At 57.4% G+C, this 26342-nt stretch overlaps 1 protein-coding gene across 1 annotated transcript; it reads left to right on the top strand.

Annotated features, from left to right (window-relative positions):
• Positions 1-2175: 2175 nt before the first annotated feature.
• Positions 2176-26342, top strand: LIMK1 (LIM domain kinase 1). Its single transcript, XM_059897586.1, has 16 exons — positions 2176-2271; positions 4004-4100; positions 10581-10719; positions 11044-11153; positions 12677-12883; positions 17324-17429; positions 17513-17679; positions 18780-18963; positions 19816-19902; positions 20227-20358; positions 21662-21721; positions 22095-22160; positions 22539-22695; positions 24716-24771; positions 24993-25150; positions 25228-26342. Exons 1-16 carry the CDS (start codon positions 2217-2219, stop codon positions 25388-25390), a joined length of 1944 nt encoding a protein of 647 aa, XP_059753569.1. The 5' UTR covers positions 2176-2216; the 3' UTR covers positions 25391-26342.

Here is a 26342-nt window from a genome sequence, read left to right as displayed (position 1 = left end):
AAAATATTTTTGAGCAAATATCACACATATTTGCCACTTGGATGGCAGACAGACACCTAAAACTTAACACATCCAAGCCAGAGCTCTTAATTTGCACCCAAATTAATATTTGTTCCCCAACACACACATAGACACATTCACTTATAAATTACATACATAATTGACTATATAAATAATAAAAAATGTTCATCACATAACAATGCAAAAGCAGAGTTTAAGAAGAATGTTCGAAAGATGAAATGAACAACAGTTGAATGCTTTTATTTATTAAAAGTACAAAATTGCTTTTTTGCTTTCAGTTAAAAAAAGACTTAATAATAACTTGGATGAGCAATATGACCAAATGTGTCAGATCTGATGAGTTGGTCCTTGGTTTCACCGGGAAACGTGGCTGACAAGGAGCTCCAACAAGAGAGGGAAGTGCCAGCTCTGTCTTTTCGCTCGTCTTGCAGTATCAGCATCATCTTCAATCTGCTGTCTTTTCAAGACTCTTTTGCAGCCACAAGTCTACTCTGTAAGGGTTAGTTGTGTTATAAAACTGGGTGATATCCTCTAGCTAACCAGGCACAGGTCCACGGCCCCTCTAGGTCCACTCAGTATCCCCCTGCACCCTGCACTGGGGCCCTCTCCCAAGCCCCTTCACCCAGGGGTGCTAACTGCTGCCACCTCCTGAGGCCGTGAGTGTCCTCATGGGTTTCCCTTAATGCTGCCCAGTCCGTTGTAAAATCCCCTTCATTAAACTCTCCTCAGTAATCCCTGCTGAGTGCTTCTTGGTTTCCTACCAGGACCCTGCCTGACATATACCCTATAGTAAAGCAACAAACAAGCAAAAAACGTTGCTGTCCAGCCTCCGAGGACCTCCACACCTCCTTGGGATACTTTACTATAAGTGCTTTAGGGTCATCTGACCAGCAGACAGAATGAGGGCACCAGCATCAATCTGAATATTAAGAAAGGAGGGAAGGAGGGAGGGAGGAAAAGAAAGGAGAGATGGAGGGAGGAAGGAAGAAAGAAAAATTATATTTTGTTCCCTCCCGCAGGTAATTGTTTTGCACCCAGGGGTGAATGCCCCACCTTGTAGGCCACTGGACCCAAGCCCTGACTAGAGAAAAATCTATACAAACTTGATGGCTGGAGCGGGAGTGTGGGCAGTTCTGTCCCTTGTTCACTGGGTGAACTTAAGCATGTGGCTCAACCTCTCCCCGCATAGGCTCCCAGGCTGTAGGACGACGAAGTGGGCGGTGGGCCTCGCGGAGATAGGATTCTTCACTTGTCGGCAGGGTGCTCCACGCTTCCAGTGCTGGACTGAGCACCTGTGCGTCGGGGACCACCCAATTCCTCTGGCCACTTCCCTCAGCCAAAACCCCATTCAGCCGTGCCTCCTCCGGAAGGCTGGGCAGGGCGGCGCCGGCTCCAGGTCTCCAGCACTGGGAGGAGCAAATCCCTGAGCATGGCTGTCACAGTCTCCCCCAGGGGCTGCTCCTTCAGCGCCCTGCCTAGCTGGTGAGAGCCTGAGACGTGGGCCATCGCCTTCCCCCCCAGACCCTGCTGGGGCCTGCCCTCCCCGCAGGGCTCAGAGAGGGAGAGGACCTGGCCGGCGCCCCTGCCCAAGGCAACCACTATGGTCCTCAGGGTCCACAACGTCTCCTCCGGGTCGGGTCTCGGTTCTTGGCCCCCATCCAACAGGCTTGGGTCTAGGGGCTCCCCGCAGGGAAACCGAGGTCCCTAATTGGCGCTTCTACACCCCCTAGGTTGCCGCATCAGAGCACGCATTCCACCTAAGCCGCAGCTTTGGGTTTATGCGTCTTGGCCAAGTGGCGCGGAGCAGAGTGTTGTCACTCCAGGAAGAATGAATGAAAGGAGGAGCTGAGCGGGGCGGGGCGCCGCCGAGGGCGCGGGGCGGGGCCGCGCAGGGCAGTTCGACCGCTCGCCCGCGCCCCGCCCCGCCCCCGTGCCGCAGCTCCGAGGCCCCGCCCCGGCCCGCCCCTCCGTTTGCTCCCCAGGCCGCCGCGGCGCGGAGCCGGTGCCGGAGCCGGTGTCTGAGAGGCGGCGGCGGTGCCGCCGCGAGCCCCGAGCCCCGAGCCCATCCCGGCCCGGCCCGCGCTCTCCGCCCCCGCCTCCCGGGCCGGCGGCGGCGGCGGCGACTGCGGGCGAGCGTGCGGGGCCCGGGCCGCCCCCAGCCCCAGCCCCGCCGGGCCCCGCCCCCCGCCGAGTGCATGAGGTTGACGCTACTTTGTTGCACCTGGAGGGAAGAACGTATGGGAGAGGAAGGTGCGCGGGGTGCGGGTCGGCGGGGCGCCGACCCAGGGGCCGGGCGGGCGGGGGCGCCGCGCTCGGGGAGACGGGGAAGCGGGGGGCACGGGTGGGGGCCGGGCCTGGCCGCCGCGGAGGCTGGGTCTGCCGCGAGGCCGCGCCCCTGTGTCCTCCGGGATGAGCTCGTCCTTCCGAAGCCCGCAGGCCCCTCCCTGAAAAGCTCCCACCCTGTTTCCCCCTCCTCGGCCCCGGTGGGCTGCCCTCCCGCAGTCGGAGGGCCCCTCCTCCCTTTCATCCCCGCCTTCTCCCGTCCCCCGACAGACGACCACCCAGGAGGAATCCCAGGCACAGCCCTTCCAGCCCTGGCCTCCATCCGCGTGCTGTGTCCACCCGGGGCTCGCCCTAGGCCACCCCTTATCCCGTCTCTAACTGGCCTTGGAAGAAAGAGTCGCTGGGAAAGCCTCAGCCCTGACTCGCAGCCCAGCGTTTGGCCGGCTCCGTGACCTTGAGCCAGGTGCTGCCTGCTGGGCCTCAGTTTCCCCGTTTGTACAGTTGAGGGCCGCATAGTTGGCCCGTGGTGCTGGTGGTTGGGAGCCTGGGGGCAGGATGGACAGAGCAGAGATGCGCCTCTGGGGAACCTTTGGATGTATTCTGGGGCCCCCACCCCCTCTCCCTGCACCAAACCCAGTGCTTGCCATCAGTCTTGGCTGGGAAGGTGACTCTCATCCTAGCCTCCTCTTCTGCCCCTTCCCCCTACTGGGGCCCAAGGCTTGGGTTTGCAGGACAGTTAGAGTTATGAAGACCCCAAGATTCCCCCCCTGGGATCTCCTTTCCTGGGTTTCCTCATCTGAGCCATCTCATAGGTCCACCAGGTTCAACAAAAGTCCTATTATGCCAGCTTCTCCAGCCCTGCGCTCCCCTGGGGCTACTGCCAACCCTCCCCCAGGTCCTTGAAGGCCCACTTGGAGCAGGGGCCCACCTTACGGTAGCTCCTAGGTCCCTGGGTCCTCATGGAGGGGCAGACTGTGGCCTTGGAGCCTGGCTGGTGACCCAGCAAGCCTTACCTTCTCCAGGGCTCAGTCTCCCCATCTGTACAATGGGAAGGGGCAGGCTGGGAGATCTTCCAGGGCCCACCCAGCTCCAAGGGTGTCAGGCCCCAAGGATGACTAAGCATGCCTAGTGGCCGGCTTGAAGAGGTGTCAGGCCTCCCTGGAGCAGGTGTCTGGGAGCCCAGCCCTACGGCCCTGGCCCCTTGTTAGGCCACGGCATAGCCAAGCCTTCCAGGGGGCTTCAGTACAGGATGCACCAACCTAGCCCTGTCCAGTCCCTGCCCTTTGAAGGGATTGGGCAGGCAGGAGAGGAAGGGGGGCTGTGACAAGAATGTCAGCCACTGCCTTATTTCTAAATCGTGCTGCTTTCTTTCTCCGCATTTACCGTGCCAGACCCTTAGTTGAAGGATGCCATTGCTGGGGGTTGGCGGACATCTGCTCCTCCTCCTCAGTTTACAGAGAGAGAAACTGAGGCCCAGAGGAGCTTGGTAGTTCAGCTGTGGTCTCAGCAAGACTCTCAGACCTGCATTCTCTCTCCTGCTCTGTACAGTGACTGCTCAGCCTGGGCGCTGCGTGTGTACGGGAGGATTTGTGGAGGTGCATGTGGTGTTGGGGCAGGCCAGGCCAGGCCAGGCCAGGCCAGGCCTGCAGCAAACTGCATCTCCTGAGAATGGTGCCTAACGCCCTTTTCACCCCTGCAGGAAGCGAGTTGCCCGTGTGTGCAAGCTGCGGCCAGAGGATCTATGATGGCCAGTACCTCCAGGCCCTGAATGCTGACTGGCACTCAGACTGCTTCAGGTAGGGCAGGCTGGCCTGAGCTCGGATGCCCTAAGCAAGGCCTGCCAGAGACGTGGCGATTCCTCCTGGTGCCATCTCTGGTTGTGACTTCCAGCAAGTCCTTGGCTTCAGTTTCCCCATCTGTAAAATGAAGCATTTGGACTAGAAGATCCCTGGAGGCCTTTCTTTTTTGTCATTCTAGACAGAAAAGGAGAGAAAAAGCGAGACTTGTGTTTATGCTCGTAATACCAAGGCCTGTTGGCACCTTGGTGGGGGAGGAGTGGAGGGCAGCGCGCCCCTGCCTTCTGGGTGCTGGTGCTCCAGAGAGAGGCCTTGGGAGGAGCTGGGCCTCCTTTGGGCCCCGGGCTAGTTTGGAAGATGCATATCCAGTAAGACCAGTCCCTTCCCTCCGGACACCAACTCCCAAGTGTAGGAGAGTAGGATCAGAGCTGTGGTGGAGCACATGGGGACCCCGAGGTGGCCCAGCAATCCAGGAGCACCATCCTGAGAAGCAGGGGCAGGGGGGAGCCTTAGATAGCTCCGTAGGGCCAGAGCTGGGGATGTGAGATTTCCCACATGGAGAAGTGTGGTAGGAAGCAATTCCAGACAGAGAGCCCAGCAGGTGCAAAGGGTAGAATGGTGACGGGGCCTGGCCCAGTCAGTGAACAACAGAGTTCAGGCAGGAAAGCACCAAAAAGGAGGGAAGGTAAAGTGGCAAGGCCCAGCTGGGGTCAGGGCATCAACCACCGGCCGAAGGGGTTTAATTTAGGCAGTGGGAGGCTCCGACAAGGATTTTTTTTTTCTTTTATAAAAATAATGTCTAACATTTTCTACAATTTAGGAAGGGCCAGGCACTGTTTTAAGGACTTTTTATGGTTGGATGTGTGTTGTCTCCATGAATTGGAACACAGAGGTTAATTCTCTTGACCAAAGATACACAGCCAGTGAGCGAAATGAACACACAGCACCCACACTGGCTGGGGAGCCCAGAAGAGAGGCGGGCTCCGTGTCCTGGGGTTCCCAATCAGGTGTTCAGAAGGAGGCCCTCAGAGAGGAAAGGGCCTCTGAACAGGCAGAGACAGGGAGGTGGGACAGTGCAAACCGTTGAAGGCCCGGGATCAGCTCATCTGGTTGGAACAGAGCGAGTCGAGGGACATGATGAGGAGGCAAAGTTAGGATCGATTCAGTGAAGGGCCCTGAGTGCCAAGATAAGGAGCTTCTGAGGGCAGTAGGGAGCCAGCAGAGAGTGTCAGAAAGCAGGGGAGGGATGTGGGCAGAGGTGCTATTGAAAAATGCCATCCCAGTGGGCAGATGGTGGTAACATGGCAGGGACGGACTGTCAATAGTTCGGGGCTCTGTGCTCATAAGACCTGACATAGGACACTGATTAAGAGTGGAGAGCGTTTCAGATCTAGAAGGGACGATATTTGGCAAGGATTAGTCATATTAGCCACTATTCATTGGTGACTCTTGTAATGTCATTTCATTAAACCTTCACCATAACCGTAGGAGGTGCCATTATTTGCTCGATTTCCACGTAAGAAATGGAGGCTCGGAGAAATCAAGTAACTTGCTGAAAGTTGCAACAGCCAGAGCTGGGACTCGAACCTATGTCTGTGTCACTCCAAGTCACTGCAGAGCTGAAGAAGTCAGGGGCTGTAGGGTGGAGCAGGGGGCTGGTGAGTGGCAGGGGCAGAATCTACAGCGGTCTGGTTTTTCATCCCGGGTGCAGAGGAGGCCAGTGGTCTGTTGGCTCTGGTGGAGCTGGGGGCCAGGTTGGTGAGGAGTTGTGCCCTGTCCTTGTTGAGGTGGAGGTGCAGTAGGCTAGCCAGGGTGGCAGTGCCCTCGCGAGAGCTGGCCGAGGTGATCTGAGACCGGTCAGAGGTGGGACGGCCAGAGAGAACAGCCCACTCAGTGCTGGGGGATGGGATTTGAGAAGAGGCCGAGAGAAATCCAGGGAAGAACTCTGGGGGCCCCGGTGCATGGGGTGGGGAGGGAGGTAGAGCCTTGGGAGACATGGGGGAGGGCCAGGCGTGCAGCCACAGAAGGGCAGCAGTGGGACAGGATGCGTGGAGCCTAGCTTTGGGAGGGTCCCTGCCCTGTTAACCAGCAGAGGGCTGAGGCCCCAGGAGGGGGCGGTAGGGAGGGGGCACGTTGGGTTTGGCCCTGGTGCGGTGGGGACACAGGGAAGGCTCCCACAGTGAGGGAGGGCCCACAGGCAGTAAGAGCCGTGGCTTCCACCTGGTTCCACGACTTACACAGTGTTTCTGGCCCTGTGGCGTGTGGTTCTCCCAACAGCCCCCAAATCTGGTTGAGGCCAACAGTGTCCTCACTCCCATGACAGTCAGGAAAGCAGCTCAGAGAGGAGTCGCTGCTTGCTGGGCCCCTGGAAGCATCTCAGTGCCGTGAAGCGGGGCTGCTACCAGCCCTTGGGCTCCGAGAGCCTCGCAGCGGGAGAGTTGCTGTGGGCCCACAGAATGCCTCTGGCATTAGCACTAGGTGTCATTGTCACGGCAGAGCCAGCCCCTTTCTCTGTTCCAGCCTCCTGGGAGGTCGTGGCCAGGCCCAGGAGGGTCCAGGCTTCCCTTTGCCCAGCTGCTGCCTCTGGGAGGTCCCTTCCCAGAAGCCTGCAGCGCAGGAGCCCTGGGGCTGCCGTAACTCGGGTAACATCTCCCTGGAGGCTGGTTGGGCTGACCCTGGATGAGGAGGGCTGAGTGCACAGCTGGCACTGGGGGCCGGAGCCTGGGCTGGGACGCCCCCCTCTTTGGGGGACTTTCAGGCAAGGAGGATGGACTGTCCGTGGAAGTCAAGCTCTGTTCCCTCGGGGGCAGCACCAGAAGAAGCAGCTGCTCCCTGTCCCCAGAGAGTCTCCAGTGCCTTTGTCACAGCAGAGGCCGGGGGGCACGGAGGGTGCCTTTCTCGGGTGTGCAGGGCTGAGGACACGGTGCCGGCCAAGCTTCTCCGCCTGCACCAGAGCCCAGGCAGTAGGCCCTTCAGCTGCTTCCTGTTGTGAGCTAAGACCAAGTCCTCTTGCACCCACATCACTGCATCCTCCTCCCCTGCCGTGTGGCCACGCTGGCCCCTCCCTCTGCAGCCTCCAATCCTGAGTGCCTGAAGTAGGATGGGGAAGCAGCCTGTCCGGCCCACCCCTGCACTCCCCGTAGGCCTCTGGGGCCCCCCTGCGATAGGTAGCAGCAAAGGATGCTGGCCTCGAACCTGAGAAGATGCCGCTTCCTCCGACGGGCTAAGTAAGTGGAAAGCCCCCTCCCCACCTGTCCCAGGCCTTGGGCAGGGCCCCTGGTGTGAGGGCTGGGGCTGGAGGCCACGGTGGGACAGACCCACCTGAGGCCGGGCAGTGGGGCAGGAGAACTGAAACTCCTTGGTCACTGTTGGCCGCCTGTCGAGGGGAAGCAGGCCACCGCTGAGGCTCCTGGCCCTTCTGGTACAGGTCTCCCTTGAGGCTGGTCCCCCAGCTGCTCTTTTTCACCCTTGGTGTCCAGGGATGTGGCTCTGGGTAGAGGGCACCCCTGGGAGGGAAGGACCTGTCGCTGTAGGGGTTGCCACTGCTTCCCAGCCCGGCCTGTTCATGCCCCCCTCCAGCCCCCCAGTGCCCTTCTCTCCTGCCCAAGCCTGGCTCTGCCTTCGCCTGCTCTGGGAGAGGGTTACACTGTACCTGGTATTACTCTCTTGACACCCTTTGTAGGGGCAGGGGCATTGGGGGGCACCCCAAGAGCCAGGCATGTCCTGCCCCACCTGCCTCCTCTGGCTCCTGGCCAGATGCGGGCCTGAGGGGTGAGGGGATGCACAGGGTCAGGGGCTCCTGCGTGCCTTCCATCGGCAAAGGTCCACTGAGGCTCCAGGCGCCAGCCACCAAACCACTATGTGAGCCTGAGCTAGATTCCCCTATCTGAGATGGAGGCTGAGCCAGGGCACCCTGGAGCAGTTCTGAGGACGCTGGGGGTGGGAACTGCTCCTGGTTGAGTGCACAGAGTGAGCCAGTCTGGCAGGAAGCACTTCTGTTCTCTTCGGGGACCAGCGTTTGTAGGTGCCTGGCCTGGGACCTCAGGGAGCCGGCAGGTTAATGGCAGAGGCTGGGGGTGCAGGCTGCGTGGGGGGCCATGGGCGCATCTGAGCAGGCTTCAGGGAAGTGGTTATCAGGGAGCTGACTGCACTCACAGAGCTTGAGTGAAGCAACGTGGGGTCTTCCAGGGCTGCTACAGTGATGAATGTTTGTGCGTGGGAAGGACTAGGAGTTTGCAGGCAGAAGAGCATTCTCTCCCCTGGAGGAAGGCGGCCGCTCCAGAGCCCCGACTGACCCGCCCACAGAGGTGGGGAAGGGGGCCGCTTCCTGCAGCCTGGGGCTGTGGGGGAGACTCCTGCGGTGACACTCCTGTGACGCGCTTCGTGTCTGGTGGCTCTGGTCAGCGGAAGGGCGAAGTGAATCACCGATCCGCACAGGGAGTGGGGAATCTCCCCAAGGTCACCATGCGCTGCCTGCGCCCCGCCTCTTTGCGGAGCCTGCTCTCCTGCGCCCCTTCCTGCTAGGTTAGAGCCCCCTGGGGGCTGCGCTGGGGACCTCCCCGTCCCCGGGTGTCCGCCCTCCTGGCTCGGTGCCTTCCTTGCCTTGTCGCCCGCCCCGTGGTAAGATGCCCACCCACTGCAGTCGCAGCGATTGTGGGGGCAGGAAGGGCTGCGGGGGCAGCAGATGACGTCATGGCTCCCGTCCAGCCGCTGCTTCCGCTGCAGCCTCCCGCATCCCAGCGCTGCCTCCAGAGGCTTTCCCTCCCCAGTCTCCACCCCATTGAGAGAGCTCATCAGACCCCGCCTTCCTGGCTTCAAAACCCGGGCATTTTGTGTTCCTCTGCCCGCCCCCTGCCCAAAGCCCCAAGCTGTGGTCCCCAGCCCCTCCCCTCAGGCTACCAGACAATGGGGAACTGGCTGGATCCTCTTAAAGGGACAGTGTCCCAGCAGCACTCTTGCTGCTGGCGCTCCCTCCTCCTCCTCCCTCCTCCCCCCTCCTCCTCCCCCCTCCCCCTCCCCAGTTCCCTAGTTCAGGAGCAGTCAGTGAGTGCAGTGAGTGAGTGCTGCCCTGTGCAGGCTACGGTAGAGCGGAGGCTTTCCCGGCTGCCTGGAGCATAGTGCTCTCTGACCCAGCCCCAGTCTTTCCTGCCCTCCTGTCTCCTGGTTTGTTCCCCTACTGAGCCATGAGCTCTGGGCCTGGGCCCTCCTATCCCTATGTGACCTTGGTACATCACCCGGAGCACCCAAACAGCAACAGAGCTGGACGGGTCCCCTAGCCGTTCTCTGCGCAGTGTGTACTCCAGCCCAGACATACCTATGCATGCCAGGACCCTGGGTCAGGCTCTGCAGAACCCAGTGGGGCTCGTGCCCGGGGCGGAGGGGGATGTCGGTCACTGGGGGGGGTCCCACATTTTTGCATTTGCTTATTACCCTGGCTTAGCTGAGCTGCTGGTCCCCACCCGACCAGGACGCTTGAGGGGAAAGACGGCAGGCATGTAGGTCTAGCTCCTGGCCTGGGGGGTGGCACCTAGAAAGAAGCCTGTACATCATTTCTCCCCATCTGCTCTTCAGGGGCCCCACCAGCCAGGCCTTCCTGCTACCTATGCTGAACCCCGTTCTTGTGACTGGCAGCACCCGTGGGGCTGGCTGGAGCCTAGGAAACCGGGAGATCCCCTCTCTTAACTGACTGACTGGTCTATGCTGAGCTGAACTCCTGCCTTGTATCTTGGTGGAACTGGGTGTATCTTCATGGGGCCTATGGTGCCCATCTCTGTGACCTTGGGCAGGGAGGACCCTCCGAAGTTCATCTGCCTCATCTCTAAAATGAGGATAGCCATGCCTGTCTCATGGTGGCCTGTGAGGATTAGTAAATTTATTAAGCAAGAAAATGGGAAGGTGCCAGCACTTAGTAGGTCTTCACAGCGCCGAAAGGTCACCACCGTCTACATCAGTGGCCAGAGCTGCCTCCACTTTGCTGGGAGTGGGGGGAGGGGGAGGGAGAGGAAGCAGACTAGACTGGAAGAGTGGGGCTCACAGTTTGTTCCAGCCCCGCCCCCCCCCCAACCTGAGTCCTGGGCTCCCAGGTTCCAGCCCTCCCTGGGCCTGACTGGTGGGTGACTGAGAGTAACTTGCCTGCCCTCGCTGGCCATCTTCCTTGCACGACAAGGGACAGGGGGCTCAGATGAAGAGCACCTCTCAGCCCAGGTCTAGCAAGTGGGCCAGACACCCTGGGTGCAGAACTGCTGAGGGTGGTTGTTCAGGCTGCACATAGTACCAAGGCTCCTGGCTGAGGGACCACGGCAGAGGGGGTGGGGGTGGGCGCTGAATCCATCCCCGGCTCCACTTGCCAAGCCCTGTGCCCCGGCACAGGCTGCTTCCGTCCAGAGGGCACACCTTTCTCTAGTGCTGCCTGTAGACTGGAAGGGCCCAGGTGTGCGGGAGGGGTGGGCCCCTCTGAGCCCCAGCTCCCCTCCCACCCAGGTGTTGCGAATGCAGTGCCTCCCTTTCACACCAGTACTACGAGAAGGATGGGCAGCTCTTCTGCAAGAAGGACTACTGGGCCCGCTATGGCGAGTCTTGCCACGGGTGCTCAGAGCACATCACCAAGGGGCTGGTCATGGTAAGCACCCCTCCCCCACTCACACACCTCACCTGTGTGTGTGTGTACGTGTGTGTGTGTGTGTTTTCACAGGTTTCCCTGCTCCAGATCTCTCTCCCATCATCTCTCTTGTTCTTCTTTTCACTAGTTCTCTGATTCCTCTGTGCCTCCTGAGCCTGTTTCTCTGTCTGTATCCCTCAGCCCCCTATTACGGAGGCAACTCTGTCTGCCCCGAAGTTGGTTTGGGGCTGCCCTTCTGAGAGGAGGCCGAGGGGAGGAGCTATAGGGGCTGAAGGGGCTGCTGAGGTGGCTTGTCCTCGCCCCCCCCCCCAACTCCCCTTCCAGGTGGCCGGGGAGCTGAAATACCACCCCGAATGCTTCATCTGCCTCACATGTGGGACCTTCATCGGTGACGGAGACACCTACACTCTGGTGGAGCACTCCAAGCTGTACTGGTGAGTGCCCCGCCCCTCCCTGCGCCTGGCGTGTGCCCCGCCCCTCCCTGCGCCTGGCGTGCCCACCCATGTCACACGTGTCCCACGCCGGGGCCCTTCCCCTTTCCATGTGGGGGGCGGTCATAGTGACAGTGTAGAAACCACTGGGAAATAAGACACAGCAATCAGATGGAGAAAGCCTCAGACATCAGCTTTCTTTTCTCTTCTTCTTTTTTTTTTTTTTTTAATATTTATCTAATATTTTGGCTGCGTCAGGTCTTAGTTGCAGCATGCGGGATCTTTTGTTGTGGCGCGCGGGCTTCTCTCTAGTTGTGGCGCACGGGCTCTCTAGTTGCGGCGCGCAGGCTCAGTAGTTGCAGTGCACAGGCTTAGTTGCCCTGCGGCATGTGGGATCTTAGTTCCCCGACCAGGGATCGAACCCACATCCCCTGCCTTGGAAGGCTTATTCTCAACCACTGGACCACCAGGGAAGTCCCACAGACATCAGCTTTCTTACTGACATCACTGCTGTGCAGTTCTGGCACCAACCCTCAGAGTTAGCACCAACCCTGTGAGCTCAGGACCTGTCCCCAGCAAGACCGCCCTGACTTCAGACACCAGCCACAAGTTTGGGGGTCCCCAGGCCGCTCGCATTTCTGACCGATTGGCTGCAAAGTCAGAGATTCCCACAACTCTCTCAGCTTTGATACTTCGCTCAATGACTCAGAGCTCAAGAGAGCACTATACTCACAATTATAGTTTTTTACTAAAGGCTACAAATCAGGACCAGCCAGATGAAGAGACACAAAGGGCGAGGTCCGGGAGGGTCTCGAATGCACAGCTTCCGTGCATTCCACCCGTGGAATCAAGACGTGTGACCCGTCCTCCCTGGCATCACCAGAGTTTTCATTGGGGTTTCATTATGTAGCATAATTGATTGAATCACTGGGCACGGGATTGAACTCAGTCTCCTCGAGGTCAGGCTGGGTCAGAGCCGCAGCCCTCTCATCACGTGGTCAGTCTTTCTGGTAACCAGCACCACCCTCCCCGCCGCCTGAGTCATCTCATTAACATTAGCTCAAGTGTGGCTTGAAGGGCTCAAGAAAAAGGAAGATACTCCTGTTCCAAGGATTTAGAGCCTCTTTCCCAGGAGCCAGGGACAAAGACCAGACAAATTCTTTATTATGGCAACACTGATAAAGCTGGATTTGAGGGCAGCATGGCTTTTGAGGATCCCAAATGGACTCTTAATGACTTCCTGCTGAACTGGATTTATCCCCAGGCCTCATCTTGGCCAGCTGACGGAGCATAGACAACCCAGAATGAGCCCCGGAGAGGGGCAAGGCTGGGCTGAGCATGCCCAGTTCCTGCTCCCAGCCCATCAGGCAGCCAAGATCCTCCTCTTCCCTTGGGGAGCAGTAAGGGGAGGGTGGGAGGAGAAGAGAGCCTGGGGCTGAGGGATCGGGGTGGGGGTGATGCTGGTGACTGTCCTGACGCGCTTTTCTTCCCGCTCTTTGGGTCCCCACCGCCTGTGGCTCTTGCAGCGGACACTGCTACTACCAGACTGTGGTGACCCCCGTCATTGAGCAGATCCTGCCTGATTCCCCCAGCTCCCACCTGCCCCACACAGTCACCCTCGTATCCATCCCAGCCTCAGCTCATGGCAAACGTGGCCTCTCGGTCTCCATCGACCCCCCTCACGGCCCACCAGGCTGCAGCACAGAGCACTCCCACACCGTCCGCGTCCAGGGGTGAGTGGCTGGCCTGCTGAGGCTGCAGCTGGTGCAGCTGTGGGCACGGATGCTCTAGGTGGGTGGCCGACTCTGGGGCAGGGGGGCCCTGAGAATGGGTGAGCACATGGGCCCAGATGGAACCCAGCTCTGACAACCTGGTATACCAGATGCCTGGTCCAATCATTCCTCCAAAAAAAACATAATAAATGTTAGATAAAATATTTTAAATGTTTTCTTTAATCCCTGCATGACCCAACAAGAAAGAGAAGTAACCAGGTCAGGAATAAGTGAAGGAAGGAGCCCAGGGGTGTCAGCAGAGCACGGAAGGCAGCCATGCCTTAAGGGCAAATCTAAATTGGGTGAATTAAGCTTCAGTTTTCGAGTCTTCTCATGGCTGAGCCTCTCAAAGACCTGACTTGCTCGAGGAAAGTGAGTCTAATAAGAGAACGCCTCCCCACCCCATAAAGCTGCAACCCCCAAAGGGCTCTCAGGGTGAGGAAGAACAAGAAATAAACCATACCATCCACCAGCGCCCCTCCGCCGCCCCGGGCAACCAACTCCCAGAACTAGAAAATAAACTGATTTGAACCTAAATGGAAGGGGAGAAGGAATCTCCCCTGAGAATTCAAACACTTGGATTTGCCAACCAAGTTCACATGCCTGGGTGGTTCAGAAAACCTCCAGGCAAAATTGTGAAAGTTTAAAGTACTCCTCCACTAGGGGTAATGTCCCTAGGCTCTGACAGAATCAGATGCAGATCCTTTCTGGAGGAACCCACCTCCAGGCTTCACAGAATTTCTCGAGATAAGCGTCCCAAGGAAGGTGAGCGGTTCGGTTAAAAATCACAGAGAACAAGGCACTGTGAGCAAGAACCAGCAGAAACAACAGGTGGCAGAAGCAGACCTACAAAACCTGCAGATAGTGGGATTATCAGAAACAATATAATATAATTATGCTCCATATGTTTTAATAAATAAGAGATCCTTGGAAAAAGTGAGTAAAGAGCAAATGAATTTGGAAAAGAACCAAATAGAACCCCTAGAAGTGAAAGATGGGTTTAGCAGTAGAGGAGGGTTTTAAACAGCTGAAGAGAGAAGCAGAAACACAACAAGGTGAAAATAGGGAAAGAGAGGTTAAGATGTACGGAGGACAGAGTGAGCAGATCTAATCATCCATCTAGAATCACAGGAGAAGAGAGAATGAGAGAGAGGCAGTATTTGAAGATACGATGGCTGAGAACTTCCCAGAGCTGATAAAAGATACCAATCCACAGACTCAAACCCAGTAAATCCCAAACAGGAAAACTAAAAAGATATTCACCCATGGATTACCCCACCTGGTGAAACTACTACACCAAAGGCAAAAGAAAAGACTTTAAAAGTAGCCATAGGGAGGACTTCCCTGGTGGCTCAGTGGTTAAGAATCCACCTGCCAATGTAGGGGACATGGGTTCGAGCCCCGGTCTGGGAAGATCCCACATGCCGAGGAGCAACTAAACCTGTGTGCCACAACTACTGAGCCTGTGCTGTAGAGCCCACGAGCCACAACTACTGAGCCCGTGTGCCACAACTACTGAAGCTCTTGCGCCTAGAGCACATGCTCCACAACAAGAGAAGCCACTGCAGTGAGAAGCCTGCATACTGCAACGAAGAGTAGCCCCGACTCGCCGCAGTAGAGAGAAAGCCTGCGTGTAGCAGCAACGAAGACCCAATGCAGCCAAAAATAAATAAATAAATTTATTTAAAAAAAAAAATTTCCTGCAAAAAAAGAACAGGCTGACAGCTGATTTCTCAACAGAAACAATGAAAGCCAGAAATAGTGAAGTGATATATTCAATGCACTCAGCAAACAAGAACCATAAACCTAGAATTCTATACTTGATGAAAATATCCTTCAAGTATGAAGGTGAAATAAAAATATGTTAAGGCAGACAAAATGGGATTTGATACTAGCAGATCATCCCTAAAGAAAATTCTAAAGATTGTAGAAAAGGTCCGAGATGTAAGAAGAAATGAAGGTTAAGGGGCTGACGCAGTTGATAACATGCTGTGAGACGTTGAGCAGTTCCCTTGTCCTCTCGGGGCTTTGGGGTCTCTGTCTGAACGACGAGGAAGTCAGATACCTTGGAGCCTTCTAAGATTTCTCCTGGGCCTTCATGGACCCTTGAGAAATAGTTTTAAACGTTCCCCATGTCTGGGTGTGGGAGCCACGTGCCAGCTTTCTTTGGATTCAGTGAACGTTTCTCACATACCTGCCAGGTACCAGGCCCCATGCCTAAGCACTGGTGAGAAGTGAAGATGGTACTGGGGGAGGAGGAGGAGGCTGGGTTTGACTCTGCATCTCCACCCCCATCTTGAGCATCAGCCAGGCCAGCAGCTGCCTTCCATACACAAGTGAGCAGACAGATTGGTGAGAGAGATGGGGAAACTCCCAGACCACCTGGCCCCTGACAGCCAGGCAGAATTTTAGGAGTAGAGGGTTCATGGCACCTCCTCCCTGCCTCCCTCACTGGGTGAGCATTCTTTCCTGCTTCTTTTCCCCCCTTTGGCCATGCCGTGCAGCTTGTGGCATCTTAGTTCCCCGACCAGGGATCGAACCCGGGCCACAGCAGTGAAAGCACCAAGTCCTAACCACTGGACCACCAGGGAATTCCCTAAGGAATATATTTTTAAGGCTATATCCATAAGAAGTCTTTATGCATGAAAATATATTCACTATTTTTTAACTTTTTTAATCCTGAAAATTTCAAATTTACAGAAAAATTACTAAAATAATAAGTATATTGAATACCTATACACCTTTTACCTAAGTTCACCAATTTTAACTTTCTGCCACACTTGAGGTATGTGTGTCTCTCCCTCTGTGTATATATTTGTGTGTATATACATATATATACTTATTTGTATATACACACACGTACCTGTACATATTGCTGTTTTTTACTAAATCATTTGAGTGGAGGTTGTAGGCACCATTGACCCATCCTCCCCCCACATACTTCAGACCTTCTCCTAAAAACAAGGGCATTCCCTTACATAATTATCCATTGTATCTTGTAGTGTAATTATGATATTTAGGAAATTTAACATTGATACTTTTATTCAGTATACAATCCACATTCAAATTTTGCCAGTTGTCTCAACACTGTCCTTTATGGCAGTTTCCCCCTTGATCCAAGATCCAATCCAGGATCACACATTGCATTGAATCCTCATGTCCCTTCAATCTCTTTTAATCTGTGCCAGTTCCTCAACTTTTCATTGTCCTTTATGACCTTGACATTTGTGAAGAGTGCAAGTCAGTTAAGGAGCATGCCCCTCCATTTGGGTTTGACAGAGGGTTCCTCTTCCTTAGGTTTAAGTCATGCATTTTAACCAGGTAACTGATGCTGTGTCCTTCTCTGTGCATCTTACTGGTAGACACAGGATGTCAGTGAAGTGCTCCCTTTATTGGGGATGTCAACTTCGATTATTTGGTTAAAGTGCAGTCCACTGTCTCTGCTGTAAAGGATTTTTTTTCCCCTTTGCAATGTAACCGGTTTGAGTCATCTGTGAGATATAAGTCTGTAAATATCCTGTTCCCAACAGCCTTTCACTGACTCTAGCATCCACAGATAATTCTGTGATGGCTACAAAATGGTGATTTTCTAACTGTGTTCTTCCTGCTTTATTTATTACCTGACTTCCCTGTGTAAGGAAGCACTTCTCCCCCATGTGAGAATATACTTTCGATAATTGAAAAATTGCTAGCAATCTGTTCTTCTTAAAGCTCTCAGTCTCCTTTCTGTCCTGCCCACCCTCCCCCAGCCCTTCCCCATCTCAGGGCAGAGACAAAGTGACCATTCTTGGAAAGCTTTTATGAAGACAAAATGACAATCAGATAGTTAACACCAAGGAGTTAAAAGAAGCAAGTAAATTTGGCAAGTTGGCCATTCTGTGAGTTAGTTTATGGCCAAATGATCCAGGGCACCAGCCCCATCTCCACCCTGCAGCTGTGGCTCAGCCCAGGCTGCTCGCTCCTTCCCGCCGATCCCAGAGGAGTGGGAGCCTTAGCTTCATCTTGCAGGGCAAGTTTGGGGGTCAGGTAGGAAGCAGTGGGTCCAGACCCTCTTAGGACTCTTTGACACTTGTCTGCCCCACACGTACCAGCCAGGTAGAAGGAGAGGTCTGTCCTCCATGGCAGAGACAACGCTCTGTTGAACAGGAGCCCCCGAGCATCTAGTACAGGGGGGCAAATACCTGGGGGGCATGCCACTTTTCTCCAGTTCCACACCCACGGCAAGCATTGTAATTAGTATAGAACTCTTCCCACCAAACCAGAATTCGGTGTTCCCGCCAGTTGCCACCTGCCGATCACACAAGATAGAATGGTTTGCCCCCAACGCTCCTGATCTGATCCCCTTGGCCTTGGTTTCCTAGCGGGGTGAGCAGGGGTCTGACCACCGCTCTGTGCCCACAGAGTGGACCCGGGCTGCATGAGCCCGGATGTGAAGAATTCCATCCACGTTGGAGACCGGATCCTGGAAATCAATGGCACGCCCATCCGGAATGTGCCCTTGGACGAGGTATGGGTCCTGGGTCTGCGGTTGGAGGTGCTGCTCCCCTGAGAGCTGGGAGACTCACCTGTCCACACTCCTGCTCTCCCCAGATTGATCTGCTGATCCAGGAAACCAGCCGCCTGCTCCAGCTGACTCTTGAGCATGACCCCCATGACACACTGAGCCACGGGCTGGGGCCTGAGTCCAGCCCCCTGGTCTCCCCGGTTCACACTCCCAGCGGGGAGGCGGGCAGCTCCGGCCGGCAGAAGCCTGTCCTGTAAGTCAGCCCTGCACCTTGATGTACTGTATCTTGGTACTTTCACTGACGCTGGGCCTCAGGGGGGATGAGACCTGGTCCCTACCCTCTGGTAGCTCACAGTCTGATGGGGGAGTCAGCCCTGCAAAAAGAAGGAGGCCGGCAAGGGGTGCAGGGGGCTAGAAAGAGGAAGGAGAATGCGAAGGGGCAAACGGGGAAAGTAGCACCCCGAGCTGGGGATGACAGAGCGCTTCCAGGGTGGACCAGCGCCCTGGCTTAGAGGAGCAGCTGGCCAGCAGCTCAGGATGCTGGGGCATCGGATGTGTTGGGGAGTGGTGGGCTCTGAGGCAGAAGCTCGTGGATGGCGTCTGTGGGCTTTGCCCATCCCGGGGCACCACCAAAGGGTGTTGCAGCACAGTGATGTGTTTCACAGAGACCACTCTGGTCCCCTTTGTGGGGAGGTGCCCAGGACCAGAGACAGCTGGGGGACTGTTGTGGTGGCCCAGGCCAGAGGGGCCAAGTGCCCTGTACCCTCTTAAAGGGAGGTGGGGGGGCTGCCCCAGGAAGAAGCCCAGAGGCAGCCTGGTCCTCGTGCCACTCACTGCGGGGGTCTGCTCAGGACTTCTGGTCAAGGCTTTGAGGGGGACACCTGGGATGACAGCCTTTACGCTAAGAAACAGTGATATTGAAGGCGTGTGTTTCCTTCTCCCCTGCATTTGTCTGGAGCTCAGGCCACCCTGCAAGGCCACCTGTGGGCATCCTGGGCAGGTAGTCTGCCTCTGCACTCCAAGGCCTGGGACTCAAATTCTGGGAGACAAAGCGTCTGATCCAGGGTCACCAGGCAGAGAAGGCCAAGGGCAAACATTCCTACCTTAACAGGAAGTCCAAGCCAGACAGGGCACTGGGTACTGGCATCAGGATGGGGCAAGAGCCTTATGACTGTCCCAGGAGAGCTGTCCTGTGCTGCCCTTTCTGGCTGTACAAGTGACTGTACATAGACAGGCATCGATGGGGCATGGCAGGCAGGGGGAGGGGGGCAGGGCCAAGACCTGGCCTACCCCCAAGGGGGCCTCGTCCAGGTGCCCACCTGGTGGCAGCGGGCACTGGGTGTGTCCCCCCAGGAGGAGCTGCAGCATTGACAGGTCCCCGGGCGCCGGCTCGCTGGGCTCCCCGGCCTCCCAGCACAAGGACCTGGGTCGCTCCGAGTCCCTCCGTGTGGTCTGCCGGCCGCACCGCATCTTCCGGCCTTCGGACCTCATCCACGGGGAGGTGCTGGGCAAGGGCTGCTTCGGCCAGGCCATCAAGGTACAGGGCACGCCAGGCAGGGATGGGGCTGTGGGTGGAGCAGGGGGGCAGTCTGTGTGTGACCCATTGGTCCTCCACCCTCCTCCCACCAGTGTCCCCAGGAAGCCCCAGTGGAAGGGTATCTGGCTTCCAGACTCGCTGGCCAGAGCTCTCCTCCACCAGGGCCTCCCTGAGCTAGGTAGGGGGAGGGGACTTATTATAGAGAGACCGCGTGGAGGAGGTTGTTGTCGGAAAGTGGCTCCTCGGGGTGGGGGATGGGAGGGCAGCCCGGACTGACCCTGAAGGCTCCCTCCCCAGGCCCCCTTACTGAGCCCAGTGCCAGCCCCCTCCTGGCCTCTGGGCTGCTCACCCCCTTCACACTCTCCCCCAGCAAGACACGAGCCCTTCCCTGGCTCTGATGTCACCTGGCTATGACCAGACTGGAAGGTTCAGAGTTATACAAAAGGCACCAGCCAGGTTGCCCACGTGTGCAGACAGGCCCCAGCCCCTGTCCCTAGTCAGAATCTCTGGTAGAGCTACCCATCTGACTTCGAGGAGACAGCCCAGCAGAGCAGAGGAAAGAGAGCTGGCCTCTGGGTCAGGCGGTCCTGGACCCAAGCCCTGGCCACCCCCCTTCCTGCCACCTGGGTGACCGTGGGCCCTGGTAGGAAACCTTCTTGAGCCTCAGTTTCCTCACCTGTAAAGGACTTAAGTCCCACCCCCTCGGGGGCTGGGAGCATCCCATGAAAAGTCAGCGAAGAGCTTGAAGCCGTCTGTCCATCTGCCTGGGGTGGGGATGGGCCTCCTACAGGGCGGGCCTAGAGCAGAGCATGTGCCTGTGCTGAGTCTCAACCCCTGGGCGTCCCCACGCAGGTGACACACCGGGAGACAGGCGAGGTGATGGTGATGAAGGAGCTGATCCGCTTCGATGAGGAGACCCAGCGGACGTTCCTCAAGGAGGTGGGTGAGGGGCCTGCTGCGCCCTCTGCACCAGACTCCTAGGACCTGCCCCACCCTTCGCAATTGAGAGGTGGTGGGTGGCAAAGGGCTCCGGGAGGATGTGACGCTCAAGCCCACGTTGGAAGAAGAGAAACTATCTGCCAGGAGGGCGAGAGGGGCAAGGACGTCCCTGGGGGAGGGAGCAGCCCAAGCAAAGAGCACGGCAGCCGGCAGGTGTGACCCCGGGGGCTTGAAGGCTTCTCCATCTTTGGAACTGTCCGTGGTGGCCTCTGGTGGGAAACGGGGAGAAGGAGACATGGGCCCAGCCTGTTTGCACCCCACCAGGTGAAGGTCATGCGATGCCTGGAGCACCCCAACGTGCTCAAGTTCATCGGGGTGCTCTACAAGGACAAGAGGCTCAATTTCATCACCGAGTACATCAAGGGTGGCACGCTCCGGGGCCTCATCAAGGGCATGGTGAGTGCCGGGCAGAGCCCCCGCCTGAGACCCGTCCCAGCCGCTCCTGCCCTAGGACCCTGGGCCCAGCGGCTCCCCTGTGGGTCCCAGTCTCCTCCCAGGCTCTTCACTGGGGATCGGCTTCTGGTCTCAAAGGCCCTCCAGACCCTGATTCTGAATCGAATAAGGGAGCAACTGACTCCATCTAAGGTGGGGAAGCTGGGGCCCAGAGAAGGGTGGCAGCTTCGCTGAGGGGACGCACAGGCTGTCAGGTTAACCCCGCGCACCTGCCATAGGTTACCTCTCCCTGAGGGTCTTTGTTTTGCTTCTAAGCAAAACCAAGTCACTTTTTGCCATGATGTATAAAATTCAGAACTTGCTGTAAGAGCTTGGATGAAATCACCGATCCTCCTCTAAAAAAGAAGCGTTTGGAGGGGAGCTTCCAGCTCTCCCGGGATGCTGACGGTGCCCAGGGATCCGACGTTCACCCACCCCAGCATCACCCTCAGACCCGGAGACCCTGTTCCCTTCCCTCGCCGCTGAGTCCTCAGTCCCTCAGGTTGGATTACCTTTTGTCGCCAGAGTGTGGTCCCTGCGGGCTCCGGACAGGTGTAACTTCTCAGAGGGATTCTGTGGTCCAGTGCAACTTAGAAATGCTGGGCTGCACCAGTGCAGGCTTCCTGGCTGCACCTGGATCTTTAATACGCTCTGATGTCCTTGCTCTCCCACTTGAGGTCTCCAAGGAGATGGGGGGAGAGAATGGGGTGTTTCCCCAAATGATTTGAGCCCAGAGCCCCGCTCTCCGGAGTGACTCACCGCAGCTCTCTGCAGGCGACCTCGCCAGGCCCGTCTCTGCTGGTCCATGAAAGCAGGTTCAGGTTTTTTAAAAACTGGAAAAACTGGGATTTTGTAGAAGAGAGAGTTTTTGTTCTCAGAGGAGGTGGGTCAGGAACTATAGAAGAGTATCTCCCACCCCGTCACTGTTTGGAACCTGTTGTGTTAGAAAATTGTTTTGAATTATTCACCCACACCCCTTAGAGGGGACAGTTGTGAGGGACTTCCCTGGCAGTCCAGTGGTTAGGACTCAGCACTCTCACTGCCGGGGCCGCAGGTTCAATCCCTGGTTGAGGAACTAAGATCCCACAAGCCACGTGGCAAAAAAAAAAAAGAAGGGACAGTTGTGGGTGTAGAAGAGAGTTGGGGGTGCGTCATCGGACCCTACAGGACACTCGCCCCTTCCTGTGCCCCTTTCTGTCTCTCTCTCACCCAATGTCCTGCAACTGTGGCCCCGTTGGCTCAGCCTGGTCATTCTCCCCACCTCCAGGACAGCCAGTACCCGTGGAGTCAGAGGGTGAGCTTTGCCAAGGACATCGCTTCGGGGATGGTGAGTAGGCTCTGCCGGGGAGCGTGTGGGCTGGGTGATCCGGCCCCACTTATAATAGCATTCTCGGGACTTCCCTGGCAGTCCAGTGGTTAAGACTCTGCGCTTCCACTGCGGGGGGCGCGGGTTCCATCCCTGGTCGGGGAAGTGAGAGCCCACAGGCCACGCGGTGCGGCAAAAAACGAAAAACAAAACACATTCTCCAGTGCTCACCTAAACTTCACAAGGAGTTTAGAAATGGAAGCCACAGGAAGCTTTGAGAGAGGACAGAGGGGATCCAGTGGGAAGGGGGAAGGTGGGAGCCTTGGGGCGACCAGGGCGGGGCTGGGGGCCCTCAGCACGGCTGCCCCCTGACCCCCGTGCTCCCCACCCTCAGGCCTACCTCCACTCCATGAACATCATCCACCGGGACCTGAACTCCCACAACTGCCTGGTTCGTGAGGTGAGCGGCCGGGCCGGGAGGGGGCAGCGGGAGCCCCGCCCACCACCCCGCTAGACGTGGGGGGGCGGGGGGTCTGCTGTGAGCGTGGCCTTCGCAGAGAGCGGCCCACAGGGTGGCCGCAGCCTACACCAGGCTGCACCAGGGGCTGCGGTCCCGGAGGAGGGCCCAAGTGTGTGGACTGGGGTGATCAGGGCAGGCTTCCTGAAAGAACCTTTGGGGGTGGGGTGTACTTCAGTGGGGGACAAGTGGGCCCAGGGAGCCCAGCGTCTAAGGGGCAGTGATGGAGGGACCACAGGCTGTCCCCAGAAGGCCGAGGAGGGAGTGGGCAGGTGGTGCCAGGGGCGTGTCTCAGTGTGGCTCTGCTTCCGGGTCACCCAGAACAAGAACGTGGTGGTGGCCGACTTCGGGCTGGCGCGGCTCATGGTGGACGAGAAGACGCAGCCCGAGGGCCTGCGGAGCCTCAAGAAGCCAGACCGGAAGAAGCGTTACACGGTGGTGGGCAACCCCTACTGGATGGCGCCTGAGATGATCCACGGTGAGTCGGCAGCCCCGCCTGGCACATCCCCCAGGGCCCCGCGGTCCCAGGCGGAGCTGCAGGAGGCGGAGGTCCCGCCCTCCCCCTCTTTGAGTCCTGTCGTCGGTTTCCTTGTGCTGCTGCAACCAGTCATCACACACTTGGCTTAAAAAAACACAAATTAGGGCTTCCCTGGTGGCGCAGTGGTTGGGAATCCACCTGCCAATGCAGGGGAAATGGGTTCGAGCCCTGGTCTGGGAAGATCCCACATGCCACGGAGTAGCTAAGCCCGTGCGCCACAACTACTGAGCCCGTGAGCCACAGCTACGGAACCCCACGCGCCTAGAGCCCATGCTCCGCAGCAAGAGAAGCCACCGCAAATGAGAAGCCCGCGCACTGCAACGAAGAGTAGCCCCCACTCGCCGCAACTAGAGAAAGCCTGCGCGCAGCAACAAAGACCCAGTGCAGCCAAAAATAAAATAAATAAGTAAATAAATTTATTTTAAAAAACCCACAAATTATCCTGTAGTTCTGGAGGTCAGGAGTCCAGTATCAGGCTCACTGAGCTGAAGTCTGGTGTCAGCAGGGCTGCATTCCTTCTGGAGGCTCAAGGGGAGAGGATCTGTTTCCTTTCCTTTTCCAGTTTCTAGAGGCTGCCTCATTCCCTGGCTCCTGGTCCCTCCTCCAGCAAGGCCAGCAACGTAGCCTCTTCTCTCTGACATCTGTGTCCATTGTCACATCTCCTTCCCTGACCCTGACCCTGACCCTCCGCCCTCCTTCATAAAGACCTTTGTGATCCCATAGGGCTCAGCTGAATGATCCAAGATAATCTCATCTCAAGATCCCTAACTGAGTCACACCTGCAAAGTCCCGTATAAGGCAACGTGTTCACAGGGTCCAGGAATTAGGACGGGGACATCTCCGGGGCCATTATTCAGCCTCCCACAGATCCCCTTTCTCCCACTCCATTTCTTTTTTATTGAGGCCTGTTACATAGTGGTCCCATGTGTGCCCAGACTGGGGCTTATAAAGCCTCTCCACAGGCAGGGGACATGCAAACACAGGGTCAGGGCCGCAGAGCCAGGGTCATCTCAACGCCAGCTCTGACCAAAGTTAACATAACCCAGCCCCCAATAACTTAACCTGTAAATTGGGGTTAATAGTCCCTATCTTTAAGGAGTAGTGTGAGAATTAGATAAGGTTTGTAAGCTGGTCAGAATTCAATAAATGAGAGTGGCTGTCCTGATTATTTTTAACATCGTTAGAGAGAGGGTATTGTTTCCATTTTACAGCTGAGGCAACTGAGGCTCAGAGAGTCTGTATCAGTCCCTGAGGCTGCTGTAACAAATTACCACAAACTGGGTGGCTTAACAACAGACACTTATTCTCTTGTAGTTCTGGAAGCCAGAAGTCTGAAATCCAGTAGAGCCGTGCTCCCTCTGGGGATTTTAAGGGAGAATCCATTCCTTGCTGCTTCTAGGTTCTGATCCTGGCATTCCCGGACTTGTGGCCACATCGGTCCAATCTCTGCCTCTGTCTTCATGTGACTGCCTCCTCCTCTGTGTCTTTTCCTTTTCAGTCTCTCTTATAAGGACAATTGTGATGGCATTTAGGGCCTTTCCGGATAATCCAGGACTGTCTCATCTCAGGATCTTTAACTTAATCGTAACTTCAAAGACCCTTTTTCCAATAACATTCACAGGTTCCAGGGGTCTGACACAGTTATCTTTCGGGGTCACCACAAGGTCCATGACCTGCCCGGAGTCACATAGGTGGTTAGTGACCGAGCTGGGCCTGGAACCCCTTGCCCAGGGCTTTCACCTTTACCCATCCACCGCCCCCCCAGCAGGTTGGCTCAGACTGGGTGGGCTCGGATAGGGTCACAGCCTAAGGCCTGATCCTACAGAGGTTTCTAGCATCTGCCTCCTGTCCTGACCTGCTGGCCAGGGCATCCCCCCAGTGGGCGGGTCCCTGGCCCGGCACCCTCACCAGCTGGCATCCCTGGCCCCGTGCACCTGCTGACAGTGGTCTCTTCATCCAGGCCGCAGCTACGATGAGAAGGTGGATGTGTTTTCCTTTGGAATCGTCCTGTGTGAGGTAGGTCCCGGGTGGGCTCACGCTCCCAGGCTGCAGGCTGAAGTCTGCAGGGGCCCCAGGCCAGGGAGGCTCTGGGAACGGGGCTGCCCACAGCAACTGGCATCCCCGGGGGGTGCGGTGGTCCAGGGAGCGCCAGGCCCGGTGTGACCTGCCCTCGAACCCGCCTGGGCGATGCCCAGTCCCAGGGGCCCCGGGTAACGGCTGGGCTTCGTGCTGGACAGATCATCGGGCGGGTGAAAGCTGACCCAGATTACCTGCCGCGCACCATGGATTTTGGCCTCAACGTGCGAGGCTTCCTGGACCGCTACTGCCCCCCAAACTGCCCCCCAAGCTTCTTCCCCATTACTGTGCGCTGCTGCGATCTGGACCCTGAGAAGAGGTGAGTGGGGTGGGGGCTTAGGGTGGGGTGGTCCCCAGCAGAGCCCGAACCCACCGTCCCCCCGCCTGTCTCCCCAGGCCCTCTTTCGTGAAGCTGGAGCAGTGGCTGGAGACCCTCCACATGCACTTGGCCGGCCACCTGCCACTGGGCTCACAGCTGGAGCAGCTAGACAGGGGCTTCTGGGAGACCTACCGGCGCGGCGAGAGTGGACTGCCTGCCCACCCCGAGGTCCCCGACTGAGACCGGCCCGCCCAGCTGCCCCTGTCCCCGACTCGGGAGAATCCACCCTGCACCAGATTCCTCTGTATGCTGTGGCCGGGTGTGGCACCCTCAGTGGGGCGGCGGACGCCCAGACCCCTCCCCAGCGCCAGGCCCTAACTTGCCTTCTACCCTGTGGGCCGTGGCCCCTGCCCTTTCTCTGCCCCCCGCCCCAGAGCTGGTCTGGCTGCACAGACACCGTCACCTCGCCCTGCCTTACCTCTGTCTTGGTGGGGCCGCCCCCTCACGCTTCTCCTTGCATGAGCTGGAGGACCCGTGTGAGCTGTACCCCCTCCCACACCCGGTACCCTATCCCACACCCGCTGCCCCGGCTGTCCTGTGCACACTCTGCCCGTCTGCAGCTCCTCCGAGGCTGGGCCAGAGGACAGACAGCCTCAGACCGTGACTCGTCACGTGTATTCCCAGGAGCCAAACAGGGAGTCTGGGGCCCATCACCCCCCCCAGGGGGTGTCTCGGTAGCGTCAGGTATTGATAATTATCCAAACCCCCAAAGCAGAGAGAGGTCGTCTCCTATGGGGGGGAAGTCCCCGTGGCTGGGCAACAGCCCTCCCTCGCTTTGGGTCTTTTTGTTTCTTCATTGAAGCCACTTTAGTGAGAAGCAGGTACCAGGCCTCAGGGTGAAGGGAGGGTCCCTCGAGGGAGAGGGGAGCCGTGGTCCCAGGGCCAGAGCTGCTGGGAGGAGCGGCAGAAGGAGGCTGGGCAGAGTGGACGAGGCCGTGTCCACCGGCATCCCAGCCCCCTGAAGTTCATCTCAGCACCCCTCCCGGGCCTCTCCCCGAGGCTCCCTGCCAGTGGCCAGAGCAGCCCCTGCCCCTCCCCAAGCCCCTCTGTCCTCTGGGTTCTTTCTGTGTAATCTATTTTTTAAGAAGAGTTTGTATTATTTTTTCATACGGCTGCAGCAGCAGCAGCTGCT

The sequence above is a fragment of the Balaenoptera ricei genome, chromosome 15 (assembly GCF_028023285.1).
Source record: "Balaenoptera ricei isolate mBalRic1 chromosome 15, mBalRic1.hap2, whole genome shotgun sequence".
NCBI classification, from domain to species: domain Eukaryota; kingdom Metazoa; phylum Chordata; class Mammalia; order Artiodactyla; family Balaenopteridae; genus Balaenoptera; species Balaenoptera ricei.
This window is presented reverse-complemented; position numbering and strand designations above follow the sequence as displayed.

Bases quoted from the DNA above. Each gene is read 5' to 3' on its own strand.
- LIMK1 (XM_059897586.1), top strand. From the start codon at position 2,217: ATGAGGTTGACGCTACTTTGTTGCACCTGGAGGGAAGAACGTATGGGA. The intron at 17,430-17,512 runs GTATGGGTCCTG...TGCTCTCCCCAG, and splicing joins GGAATGTGCCCTTGGACGAG to ATTGATCTGCTGATCCAGGA. The intron at 21,722-22,094 runs GTGAGTAGGCTC...CCCCACCCTCAG, and splicing joins AGGACATCGCTTCGGGGATG to GCCTACCTCCACTCCATGAA.